This window comes from Phalacrocorax aristotelis, chromosome 12 (assembly GCF_949628215.1).
Source record: "Phalacrocorax aristotelis chromosome 12, bGulAri2.1, whole genome shotgun sequence".
In the NCBI taxonomy this organism is placed as follows: domain Eukaryota; kingdom Metazoa; phylum Chordata; class Aves; order Suliformes; family Phalacrocoracidae; genus Phalacrocorax; species Phalacrocorax aristotelis.
This window is the reverse complement of record NC_134287.1, coordinates 80944-94670: the sequence shown is the minus strand read 5'-3', so window position 1 is coordinate 94670 and position 13727 is coordinate 80944. Positions and strand designations below refer to the sequence as shown.

At 46.9% G+C, this 13727-nt stretch overlaps 1 protein-coding gene across 1 annotated transcript in view; it reads right to left on the bottom strand.

The window, feature by feature from the left end:
- SYNPO2L (synaptopodin 2 like) overlaps positions 1-5639 on the bottom strand; it is a 39866-nt gene extending 34227 nt beyond the window's left edge. Inside the window, exon 1 of the mRNA XM_075107429.1 lies at positions 5334-5639. Within this exon, the coding sequence (XP_074963530.1) occupies positions 5334-5438 (105 nt within the window). The 5' untranslated portion in view covers positions 5439-5639. The remainder of the gene's footprint in view (positions 1-5333) is intronic.
- Positions 5640-13727: the final 8088 nt, after the last annotated feature.

Sequence of the window (13727 nt, the reverse complement as noted above, 5' to 3'; positions counted from 1 at the left end):
TCTCACTCTCTTTTCAGAATGGGTGAACCTTTTCATCATTTATGGCTTCTCCTTGCAAGGAATGCTCTGTATGTCAGGACCACATACTTTTCCATCAGCCTTTCTAAGATAAAAATTTCGCCATCTATGGATCCTTTTTGTTTCTTGCTTTTATGCTTGTTTTCCTTCTTTCCTGTTGGCTGTTTCTGGCCAAAGATTTGTTGTGTTATGGAGCCATGTGCACCACAGCTACTGAGCTATACCAAATCAGCTTTATTTTGGGAAGGGGTAGTGTAAAATCCCACTATACTTTATCTGCTTCACTGGGTAAGAGTTAAAAGATTCATTAGGAATCACAATAAGCCAAATATGAATGCACAGTATCACAGAATCACAGAATCCCAGGTTGGAAGGGACCTCAGGGGTCATCTAGTCCAACCTTTCTGGGAAGAGCATAGTCTAGACAAGATGGCCCAGCACCCTGTCCAGACAACTCTTGAAGGTGTCCAACGTGCCTGAGTCAAACACTTCCCTGGAGAGATTATTCCAATGGTGACTGTCCTCACTGTGAAAAACTTCCCTCTCGTGTCCAATCGGAATCTCCCCAGGAGCAACTTGTGTCCATTCCCCCTTGTCCTCTCCATGGGATCCCGTGTAAAAAGGGAGTCTCCATCTTCTTTGTAGCTGCCCCCTAAGTACTGGTACGTGGTGATGAGATCCCCTCTGAGCCTCCTTTTCTCAAGGCTGAACAAACCCAGCTCTCCCAGCCTGTCCTCGTATGGCAGTAGTTTGACTAATTTCACTTAAAGGGACATGGCTGTAACTAAGAACAAAATGTAGGTTTTCCTTTTCTTTTTAGGTTCTTTACTCTTTATTTTCCCCTTTATTTGTTTCTCTAGTTCTCCGTATTCCAATCCTTCCTCATTTCTGCAGAATTATTCATGTCCTCTGTTGATGTTTCATCCTGCTGTGTATCTGACTGCAGAGAATATCAATGTCTGCTGGTCTTTCAGCTTACTCATTACTAAGTATTTTAAAACAACCCTAATTTAAGAATCATCTGTTCTTTCTCACTGAGGGCTCCCCAGACACTAATAAATTTTCTTTTGGTTCTTCTTTTGTCTCACCCTCCCCTTTTACAGTATCTGTTTTTATGAGACTGAATTGTTATGATACCCCTTGCATATACTCATCAGTATGGTATTCCTCATATATACACGACATTTTTAGCACCCAGACACTGCAAATGATTGTTTGAGGGAACAAAATAGTCAGTATGTGCTCTTGTAGACAAGTTCAAGACAAGACGAATAGACATTTGCAGTTACAGACCTGGAACCATATAGTCAGTTGGTGTTAATACTAGCATTTCGGTCTTGCTTATGTTATTTACATTTGAGCTTTTTCCTCAATATCCACTGGGCACTGCTGCAAGAAGCAATGTGTGTTTCCCTGATCCTGAGGCAGGCAAGCTGATTTGGCTCCATAAGGTTACTTGAACATGAGGCTACTTACATATGACCCAAGAGGCTGTCCACAAGAATTCCAGCATATTCCTCCGGGTGTGTCCCTGAACTCATAACCTACAGGGATTTGCATGGCACAGAAGTTCTGTGGCAGCTGGATCCAGCATGTTAAGATCCAGCTGCTTTTCTGTTCCTTTTTGTTGGCTAGACTGAAGTTTAGAAATGATGCCTTGCTTGGTCAAATGGTTTAAACTACAGCTATGCATCCTTTCAGTCTGTAGAAAAATGGTTCACAGCCCTCTTCCAACATATTCATTTACTTTATTTAGTTGCAACCAGTTGAATACTTTGCACTAGAAAGTATGGTTTAAAATACATATGCTCACTGTGCATTCTGAGTTAGCTGCAACTTGAAAAAAGCCAATAATTTAAGCCATCATTGTGAACAGCTTATGACAAAATAATCAGGTAGAGGCCCATTAATTTATTTCAAAAGGATAGAGAATAATGCTGAAACATTCTAATGTCATTAAATACCATCTCATCTAACAATAAAAAAAAAGAAAAAAAAAGAAAAAAGAAAGCATACACCAGACCTGAAGAGTTTTCAGGGGAGAAAAAGAAAAAAGATACCAACAACAGCAATTAGCGATTGATTTTATCATAATCTCCATATAGAGAATTAATAAAAAGAAGATGATGTAAACTTCAGAAAGAAGAAAGGCAAGAAGACCTGTGACTGTGTAAATTAATAACGTAAAATGATGAATTATGCAGGGCTTTTTAATACAAGAGGGACTTAAACAGGAAATCCTACTTTGTGCAACATTTAGGTGTTGGGATGCGTGGCTACTTGATGTTATCAAATCTTCATTCAGAAACCATAGAAGATTCAGTCAGACAAATCAAGCACTAGCTGTTCACAAAAAATGATCTGTTTATGTGTAGAGTAAAACACCAGGACTGTCAATTCTTATGTACTTCACAGGGCATGCTGATAATCAACTGGGGTGAAAGAATTTCCCTCTGCATTGCATTACTAGAAAATTAGATGCATTGGTGAAGTTTACGACTTCCTCTGAAACAGTTTCAGGAAACAGGAAGCAGGAGATGGCGTGACCATTAACCTAGTCCAGTCTAGCAATTCCAGCATCTCCGCATAACTACAATGTATATAATTTTTATAGAACTTATTTGTTATGCTTGATTCCTTTCCACTTACTAGGCCCAAAATAGCTTTTTCTTGCTCTTTTTCATCAGAAAGGTATATAGAAACAACTTGACTTGGCATCCAAGGGTAAACGTCTTTCCTTAGCGTTACTACCATAACTTTTCTAGTCTAGAAGTTGAAATTGCCTAAAATGGCAGCACTGGAATCCCCTGAGACACCAGCTGTATCCACTCAGGTTATCTCCTGGCACCGATCAGATATTCATGTCTGTATCTCCTATCACATTTTCTCCAGATTCATCCATGTTCCTGTTCTGTCCTTCCCCATTCTGTCCAAATAGGTTTTGCCACAAGAAGCACAGTGCTAATATTTCTGTTCTGCTAAGCCAAAGTTTTCCTGGTCTCATGTGAACACTTCTCTTTCTCCCAAGAGTTCTTTATGTGACAGCAATCAGCTTACTAACAGACCGTCTCATTTATCTGTTCTGACCTTCCATACATGTACAACACATTCTTTAGCATACCAATAAACATAATGTTGCTATTTGAGCTTACCTCTGCTAGGCAGGCTCAATCTCAGTGACACCTCCCTCTGACCACACTTCCCAGTGCTGCCCAATGGCACCGATCTCCTGGATGGAAGCCGAACAGAGCAAATTGCTCATCCACATTGAGTCCCAACTTCAACAACCAATAGAAATACACACAATACTGCCCTGTTTCTCTATGCTATATCATACGGCCACAATCCCTGGTCAGGCTTCTTCAGTGATGGGACCATTCCCATATTTGGCTCCTAAGATATCCGAATGGACAGTGCTAAAGAGTTCTGGAAGATGCTTTGCAGACAGCATTTTGGCCCAGACTTCATCCTGCTGGTGTCAGGAGGAGAATCCTAACTGCAGAAGAATGAAGAGTTGCTCTTTCAACTCAAAGAGCCGAAAACAGAGATTCAAACTTCCACTTTCTGCATGGTAAGAGAACAGTTAGGTTACTCCCTGACTGCTGGTGGTTTATTCTCTTTTAAGCAGTTTACATTCAGATATGATATGGGTTCCCAGTAAGGATACGTAAATCCTTTCTTTGGTGACTGTTTAAATGGTCTTGCCTTTAAGACAGTGAGTATGTATGGTCACCTGGATGCCATTAAATCCTGGACAATAATAGCCCAAAATGATAATTACAAAATCAAAGTCCTGCTTGAAGAGTGATGTATACTTTAAGCCTCAAATGGATTTGTATCAATTATATTTTCCATTATTATTTTTTAGGCAATATCAAAGTACTGCAAAATATGTATATATTTTTATTGCTAGACCTAAGGTATGACACCCAGTTCTGCGTGGGAGTTACTTCTACTTAATACCTTTCCAGAAGTGCTACTAGTCCTTGAGCAATATTCTATTCACCTTAGGGTGCAACTTAACCTGGGTAACAGCTACTTCTTGCTGCTGTTCAATCCTGAGTAATCGTTATAAGACACTCAGTATCTCCTCCCTCTTCAGTCACAGTTTCATGTCTGTTGGGGGAAAAAAAGAATCAAAATATTCCTAGACCCTAGAGAGTTTATGTGGCCACTGAAAATCCCATTTTCCTAACAACCACTGATGCCAGATACCTGTTTCAAGGATATTGATTCTTTCTCTTCAGCAGCTGAAGCTCTATGAGTATGCACACAAGTTGTTTTCCTGGAGAAAAATGATCTTTCTCTATGTAAGAAACATCCAGTCTTTGTGTAAGAAACATCTTTCTCTATGTAAGAAACATCCAGCCGAGCTATGGTATTCCAAACTATTTGGCTGAAGTTACAGGCAAACACTCCTTGACTTGGGGTGAGCCAAATGACACAGAACATTTAATTTTAAAATTCTGTGTCAGAGGCACAGTCTACTTAAGGAAACAGAAGCACTTGGGCATAGCATTTTTTCATTCCTGCTGCTGGGTGCCTTCCAGTGAGACATCCTAAGATATCACTGTGTCAAGACTAATGCAGCTGTTACAAGCTTAATAAGAGGATGATTCTTCCTAATTTTTAAGCTACTGAGTAGTCTTTATGAGAAGAGAACAGTAACAGCTGTTTATCAAAAGTAGTGCAACTCAAGGTTTGTGCTCATTCCTTTTTTATTATTTCATCTCCCACCCAAACAACTGCTTTTCTTTAATTCTTGAAATGAAACCAATATTTGCTGCTTAGAGCATCAAAAATATTCACTTCAGACAGTATTGAGAAAGTTTCACTGCCAGAAAAGACCCTAAGAAATGTGCATCTATTTTGAAAGCTGGAATATAGTAATGAAGTGTTAGGGACAGTTGAATTGAATTATAAATATGGCTTTTGTTGCTTTGATTTAACTTACTTTTTCCTCAGGTGGATGTCTTACCCAAGTATTGAAGCTTCCACATCTGAACCCTTTTTCCTGCACTGTCACTATGATCATACCTCTGCTGACAACCGCGGAGAGTTGTTCAGATTATAAAGTGTCTGAGCTGTACAGACCTGCACTGAAGCAGGTCTTCACCTGACACTTGTCTCTACCTCATAGCATCTATTTCAGGACCTGCACCCCACCCCTCACCCTGCTTCACCATTCCACCCAAGTTTTCCCTTTAAAATCTGGTGCCACAGTAAGGAGTTCCTGCATCCCTTAACGGTAGTGAAATATGCCCAACTTTGTATAGATATCTGATGCCCTCACAGTTCACATCTCAAGATCCTACCTTTGACACCTGAAGGGGTCTTTTCTGCTCTGAACCCCCTTGCAGCCGGAAGCCCCAGGGGGCACCTCCAGACAGAGTGATGAGGATTTCTTCTTCAGCTCCCATGATGACTGTACTTTGGATATTTTCTCTTCCCAACTTCAAAACAGACTCCAGTTCTTAACAGGCAGTATCTTCTACTCCCATCTTCACTATTAACACGATTCTCCAGTCCCCAAGAGTCCCCTGATCACTTTCTCCTTCCAGTTCACACACATGCAAGAAGAGAGTTGACACCGTCAAGCCCAGCCTTCCCTGCTCTTCTGCACTCACAGCTGCTGCTCTGCCTATGATTAGGCATTTGATTCTGCTCTTGGTAAAGGGCCAGACTTGTCTAACACATGTGTCATGTCAATCTCACCCGCTGTGCCCCCTCCACATACTCTATGTATCTCTCACCAGAGCATAGCTGAAAATAGCGCACCTCCTGTTTCTCCAGAGCTTTATCTCTCCATAATGCCTGGCATGGGGCACCTGCACAGGAAAAGCCTGTTCCCGCAGCTCCAGCATTCAGAGCATTGGAGTGAGCAACCCCTCCTTTCTGATACCAGTAAATCACAGTAGAGCAAACTACTGGAGGAGAGGGAGTGATTGCTTCCCCTTACAGGAAAGGCTCATCCAGGTGGGCCGTTAGTTGCCACCTGCTCTGGGCAGGTGCCTTTCGGCCACACTGTCCCTTGCTTCTTCCTGGCAAGTTGCTCCACACTGGGAGAGGCCGAGGAGCTTCTATAAGTAGCGCGCCCAGCTCCCCGCCATACAAGTTCTGGTTTTGTAGGATTTCTTCCCTTGTGGAGAGAAGTGCAAAACCCGCTCCCTGTCAGGTGGGACTGGCTTTTCTGTTGTGACATCACCCACCACCAGTGATGTCACAAAGCACTGTTGGCACTGATGTAGACACAGTAGGGCATAAGATTGGGGATGTCCCTGCACCTTTGTCACTCTCGGTCTTGAGGGAATGGAGATCACAGAGTTTTTGGCTCGCTCCTGAGCAAGCAGGATGCCTGGTGCCTGCACCTCTGTGGGTACAGAGAGACAGCCATGGAAGGCTCAGGATCTGATCAGGTATGTTTGAAAAATCCTCCTCTCCTTTCCCCAAGTGTGTTTTCCGCCTCATCTGCTGGGATGGGTGGGGGCTGGACGAGGGAGGACATGAGGGCAGCCTGAGAGCTCAGTCTGGAGGTGGTAGAAGGCAGCAGCAGTCTCCTCCAGTCTTTTCCCAAACACCAGGACTAGGTCTAGAAAGCCTTGTCTCTGCGAAATGAGGGACGAGTCCATTTTGGATCACACAGAGGGAGTCCCAAGCGGTGGCCCCGATACTTCCTGCTGTAGTAATTGCGAGAGCTTAGCACGGTCCTGTATTGCACTCTGCAGGATGGGTTATGTCCCTGAGCCTTCTCAGTTTTCCTTTCAACCCAAACCAGAAGGACGCCAATGTCTCCTCTATTGGCAGTGGGTTTGAGTTGTGTTGCTGGCAGGTGAGGTTTCCTTTGGAAACCTGGACACCTTCTCACCAGTGGTCTGCCTTAGGAAAAGGAGCACAAGATCCTCTGAGAGGTACAAGAAGTTTTCTAGTGAAACAAAAGAGGACTGTTTATTCCTGATGAAGTGTATGCCTTTGGAGAGCCTCCTAGAACAGACAGGAGGAGTTTCTGTCTTACAGAGTGGTGTGTGCTTTCTCTTGGCAGATCAGGCTTCAGGGGAGCAGGTCTTAGACACCAGGGTGTTTCTTTGGTATTTCCTTGGTTCCCCATGGATTACCAGCCATGCTTTTACATTCAACCCTCTTTACCCAGTCTGCATTTGTCTGCATTTATGCCAGGAACAGGGCCAGTGATAGCTGGCTGCTAAAGAAATTCTGCTAGAGGGGAGTCACACAACCCGCCCTGCCTTGCAGGCTGCTGAACTGTAGGGGTACAGGCTGAACCTTTTCTTGAGAGGGGGTGGAGAACAGTATCAGCACAAGTGCTGATGGGACAGTGGGCAGGAGAAACAGGTGTTCATTACGTCCCTTCCACTTTCAGAGAATCCCTCTCCACCTCCACAGGCATGAAGTATGGCCACAGCTTTTGTTGCAGGACCTTCTCCTATTCTGGAGTCAATCTTGAGCCCTTTGTTCCCAACAAAACAGTGCCAGTCTCTGCTGTACCAAATGCCCCACTGATGCAGCTGGTGCAACCCCACTGCTGATGCAAGCTTGTGTGGGACCAAGCCAGTCCTCCCACCGGGAATGCCAGATTCAAGACCTGCAGTCCCTACTGCTGCTCTTGAGTCTGCTGCTGAGATGCACAGGTACTGCCAGCTTGACCATCCTTTTCCTCCTTGCTGCTCCATAGGAAAATGAAGGCTCTGAAGACGGCAACCCTGGTGCTGCTTGTTGGTCTGTTCTATTTCGGTGAGTCTCTGTAGAGCTCAGACCTGAGGATGGTGCTTTAGGAGGGCCCCAGGGCTCTATTCTGCCCTGGTCCATTTCCCCTGCTGTGCCCAGAGGAGCCCAGCTGAAACCAGAAAATCCCCAGCAGAGGAGTGCCAGTCACCCTGGCTTCAGAAAAATGGGTGTGGGGGCCAGGAAGGGGTGACTTGCCTTCCCCAGCAGGACTAAGCCAGTTCTCTTAAGCCAAGGGAGAGGCAGTGGCTAACCTCGCCTGCCCCAGGAGGTGGAGAAGCTTCTACAGGGCAAGGAGTATATTCTGGGGGTCAGGGGGCAATGCCCGTCTATTGTGGAGCCCGTATGCCATCATGACCTCTTTCAAAGACTACAAGAGGAGAGACAACACTGGCACCTGGGAGAGACATGGAAAGCGGAATGGGCAGCCTGAGGCATAACCCAGCCTTCAACCAAGTTCTAAGTGTAAGGGGAGCTTTGGTGTATGCCTGACAGGTGGTTTCCATGTGGGACAGCTTGGCAAAGACAGCCCCTGGAGGACTGCAGCAGTATGCCAGGCCTGCCTCACCTCCTGTATGCAGCCTCTCCAACAGCAGGTGACACTGAGGCTTTTTCAGATCAAGACTGGTTCTGCCAGCGTAACTCCAGGGCATAAAGCGCCACTCAGTAAAAGCCTGTGGCTAGGGCTAGGTACAGTAGCTGCCCTGGCAGGTCATTCAGGTGAAGGTCAACTGGGCCAAACACCAGTGTCTCCACAGTTTGTGGCATTGCACACAGCTGATAAAGAACAATGATTAGGCAGATTTGGGCCCATATGGGTTTTGGCAAAGCGCTGGCTTGCATGTGAAGACTTGAGTCCCTTGGTTTTGATAGAATCATAGAATCATTAAGGTTGGAAAAGACCTCTAGGATCATCAAGTCCAACCGTCAACCCAATACTGCCATGTTTCCTAAACCATGCCCTGAAGTGCCATATCTACATATCTTTTAAATACCTCCAAGGATGGCGACTCTACCACCTCTCTAGGCAGCCTGTTCCAATGCCTGACCACTCTTTCAGTAAAGACATTTTTCCTAATATCCAATCTAAACCTCCCCTGATGCAGCTTGAAGCCATGTCCTCTCATTATAGAATCATAGAATCATGATGGGTATGAGAGTCCTGCTGCCCTGGCCTTCAAAGTGCCAGCTGCTTCAAAACTTCATTTGTGGGCACATAATTGAGAAAGCAGCTTCATAGCAACGGAACTGCTCAGGGTGGTATGAAGAAAGGATCTGTAATACAGCCATTCTTGCAAGTATAGCAGGAACCTGCCCAATAGTAGTCCGGCTGCCTAGGAAGACGGGCAACTGAGGGAATACATAGAAGAGGTTGCATGCTACCCTTGACCTATCAAATGAATGCCTGACAAATGGTAGCAGGCTTTGTAGGAAAGATGTTGTTCAAATGGAAGCCGTGCCCAAGTCAGAGAGGTGAGGCTTTCTGGAGGTAGACAATGCCCCATGTGAACTGTCTTCCATGTTGCCTACCGGTCCATGGTGGTGGTTTCACAGTGTACGTTAGGGGAGCACTCAAGCGCCAATGGGCATGGTGTCTGTAACCTTTTGTTTCCCGTGGCTCTACAGAGACTGTTGTTGCACGCTGCCTTCGTTTCTGCAGAAGGCCTGTTTCTGTTTGGAATGACCGTACCCTTAACTGTCGTTCCAGGAACACTCGCACCTCCCTGGAGGTCCTTACTGGGAGGTAAAAAGGATTTCCCCTTGACTAGACGATTCTTTAGAGGAGCTCTGCCCCTTGGCCCTAACAGGGCATTGTTTATGTCCTGTCTCACACAGACTTCACCTGGCAGAGCTCCCTGAGCTTCTCCCATTGCCCCGTCTTCCCTTGTGCCACAGGGTCAGCTATTGGTCCCCACATCCATTTGGTGTATGTCTGACAGGCAAAGACAGCCTCTGGAGGACTGCAGCAGTATGTTGGGCCTGCTTTGCCTCCTATATTCAGCCTCTCCAAGAGCAGGTGACAGTGGGGCCATGCACCCATCCCCCCTTCAGCTTGGGCTGGGCTGTTCACAGATCCACCTTTCTAATGCCTGAGAAGGGGAATCGTAGCCTTCTCCATCCTGCATCCATTTCTCTCCCTCACTGCTTGGGAGTAACTGCTAGGAGACACTCCTGCTGATGCTAGGGGCTCCCGTCACACAGCTCCTCCTGCCAGGTCTGTGGCAGGAGCACAGGGTGACCCACATTTTGGGAAAGACTTGCTGAACCGCAGCAAACCCAGGGCAGCTTCCCTCCCAGCACCTCCCCTCCACTCCTATCCCCTCCCCTCCCTCCCTGGCAGGCCCAGCCCCCACGAGTGGCCCGCGGGACGCAGAGCTGTGCACACCCCGTGCATTGCCAAGGGAACAGGTTCCGGTGCCATGGCCTTTCCTGCAGGCCGTCTCTCCACAGGCCGGCGTCCTGGCGGCTTGAGAGTGAGCTGTGGGAGGGGGAGGGGGGCAGCAGGCGCAGGGTAGCTCTGTGAGGAGAGGCCCGGACTGCCTCTGCCCACCTAGCAACAGCCGTACCATTGGCCACAGCTGAGCCAATCATCGGGGCCAGAGGCAGCCTGTCAGTCCCAGCTGGCCTGGGGTGGGGCTGGATTGGGCAGAGGCCGGCTGGGGCCTGAGGAGAAATGGGTGAGGGGTGGGCTGGTGGGAAGCCGGAGTGAAGGGGGGCCTGGGGCTATCAGCCACGAAAGGAGTCACAGAATCATATAATAATTTTGGTTGGAAAAGACCCTTAAGATCATCAAGTCCAACCATAAATGTAACACTACCAAGTCCACCACTAAGCCACGGCCTTAAGCGCCATGTCTACACATCTGATGCTGAGCAAATGCTCCAGCTGCAGTTTTCCCATAGGGGTCCTCCTGCTTCTGCAGTGCTTGTAGCTGCTGGCTTTTGCAGGGAGTCTGCCAACAAAATGGTGCATGTAAAACATTCTGCCTTCAGCTGGCACATGTTTGGCCTGGATTTGGAACAACAATCACATCGTGCAACATATCAAGCCACATAAAATAAAGGTCATCAGTGTTTTTGTTATGCAATCCCTCCAGTCTGTGTTCAAGCAAAAACAAAAAAAACCCCAAAACGTTCCTTGGAGGAAGGGTTTGAACGCAGGCTGGTAATCAACCTACAGAGTTGCAAAACTCCCACGGACAAGAGGAAAACTTAGTCCTTGGCATGCCAGTTTTCTTCTTGGTAAGTCTGTAAGGCAAGTGTCTTTTGGTCAACAGGCCAAACTCAGCCTCTCCTGTTACCTTAGAACACACTGATCTAATGGCACATTGCTTTACAAGGCTTGCAGATAAAGATGATGGTTAGTCTTGGGACAAGCTGACAGTTTTCCAGGATTTTCTGTCCCTCTCAGTATTCATGTTTTATATCCCACTTGGTATAAGTAAAGGCTGAAAAAAGAAAAGGATAAGCTTGATCAATGGTGAATAATTATTATAAAGGTGGATAATTATTATTACAATGGTGACGATATTATAAATAAGGTTCTATTGTTATAGGCAAATATTATGTAGAAGAAGGCTTGCCTTTTCTGTTGACTACTGATTGAGTATTAAGGCACTGGCTACTTAGCTTATTAGTCAAGAGAATGCTTTTTAGTATTTCTGAGCCTTGCGAGTATTTGTTTAGGATGTCACCATAATGAAAATGGCCAAGCTAACTCCTTGCATTGGAACCACACCAGGTAGAGGAGAAAAATGCTGTCAGCTTTGTGCCCTTGATCAGACATCTAATCATAGAAGTTTACCAGAACATGATTGCTTCCATGAAAGATACCTGGGTTTTGCTGCCCACCTGAACTCTATTGCTGCTCACATCCCCCTTACAGTCTTGTTTAATATCTTTATCAATGATCTGGATGAGGGGATCGAGTACACCCTTACTAAGTTTGCAGACGACACCAAGTTGGGTGGGAGTGTCGATCTGCTCGAGGGTAGGAAGGCTCTGCAGAGGGACCTGGACAGGCTGGATCAATGGGCCGAGGCCAATTGTATGAGATTTAACAAGGCCAAGTGCCGGGTCCTGCACTTAGGTCTCAACAACCCCATGCAATGCTACAGGCTTGGGGAGGAGTGGCTGGAAAGCTGCCTGGTGGAGAAGGACCTGGGGGTGTTGGTTGACAGCCAGCTGAACATGAGCCAGCAGTATGCCCAGGTGGCCAAGGCGGCCACCAGCACCCGGGCTTGTATCAGCAATAGTGTGACCAGCAGGAGCAGGGCAGTGATCGTGCGCCTGTACTTGGCACCGGTGAGGCCATACCTTGAATATTGTGTTCAGTTTTGGGCCCCTCAGTAGAAGGAGGACATCGAGTTGCTGGAGCATGTCCAAAGAAGGGCAATGAAGCTGGTGAAGGGTCTGGAGAGCAGGCCTTATGAGGGGCGGCTGAGGGAGCTGTGGTTGTTTAGTCTGGAGAAGAGGAGGCTGAGGGGAGACTGTATCGCTCTCTACAGCTACCTGAAAGGAGGTTGTAGTGAGTTGGGTGTTGATCTCTTCTCCCAGGTCACTAGCAATAGAATGAGAGGAAATGGCTTCAGGCTGCATCTCCCAACTCCTCTCCCACTGCATTCTAGTGTTATAGGGCCTGGTATTTCTAAACATTGCCATTTTGAGCTGAAAAATGAACAACCAATGCCTAAGGAGAAGTACCTTTATTAATCTTGCTGTGAGCAGAATTCAGAGTGGGGTTTTTAATTTTTTCTATGAGGATCAGTTTCTACACATCTACTCCATTTTTGCATCAAAACCCAATTTTCCTTATGAGATGCCTTGCAAAGGGTTCGTCCTTTGTAGCTTTGAAGGCAGGAGCTGGTTACTGTCTTCTGAGGCTGCCTGTGATGTCCCAGCTGCCTGAGTAGGTGCTAGGGCAGAAGCAGGCCCATGGCTTGTGCCACTGCTTGTGATATCACTTGTATCTGAGTAGCTTTGAAGGCAGGAGCTGGTCCCTGGTCTTCTGCAGCTGCTTGTGCTGTCATAGGCACCTGAGTAGGTGCTAAAGCATAAGCATGCCCCTGGGTTATGCTGGTGCTTGTGATGTCACTTGTAGCTGTATCACTTTAAAGGCAGGAGCTGGTCCCTGGCTTCTGCAGCTGCTTGTGATGTCACAATCACCTGAGTGCTAGGGCAATAGCTGGCCCATGGCTTGTGCCGCTCCTTGAGATGTCACTTGTAGCTGAGGAACTTCGAAGGACGGAGGTAGTCCCTGGCTTCTACGGATGCTTGTGATGTCCCATGCGCCTGAGTATGTGCTAGGGCAGGAGGGCCCCGGCTTGTGCCAGTGCTTGTGATGTCACTTGTAGCTGTGTAGATTTAAGACTGGATCTGGCCCTGGGCTTCTGCAACTTTTGTTGATGTCTTAACTCCCAGAGTATATGCTAGTGCCCTTCTGCCGAAGCTGGCCCCGGCTTGTGCCGCTGCCTGTGATGTAACTTGTAGCTGGATGGCATTCAAGGGAGGAGCTTATCCTGGGCTTCTGCAGCTGTTTGTGATGTCACGGCGCCTGAGTAGGTGCTAGAGTAGAAACGAGACACAGGCATGTGCAGGTGCTGTTGACGTCACTTGCAGCTGAGTAGCTTTGAAGTCAGGGTCTGGTCCTGGGCTTCTGCAGCTGCCTGTGATGTCATAGGTGTCTGAGTAGATGCTAGGGCAGAGCAGGCCCATGGCTTGTAGCACTGCTTGTGATGTCATTGTAAGCTGAGCAGCTTTGAAGGCAGGAGCTGATCCTGGGCTTCTGAGGCTGCTTGTGACTTCATAGGTGCCTGAGTATGTGCTAGGGCAATAGCATGCCCCTGGCTTGTGCTGGTGCTTGTGATGTCACTTGTAGCTTACTACCTTTCAAGGCAGGAGCTGGTCCCTGGTCTTCTGCAGCTGCTTGTGATGTCGTACACACCCATGTAGGTGCTAGGGTAGAAGCAGGCC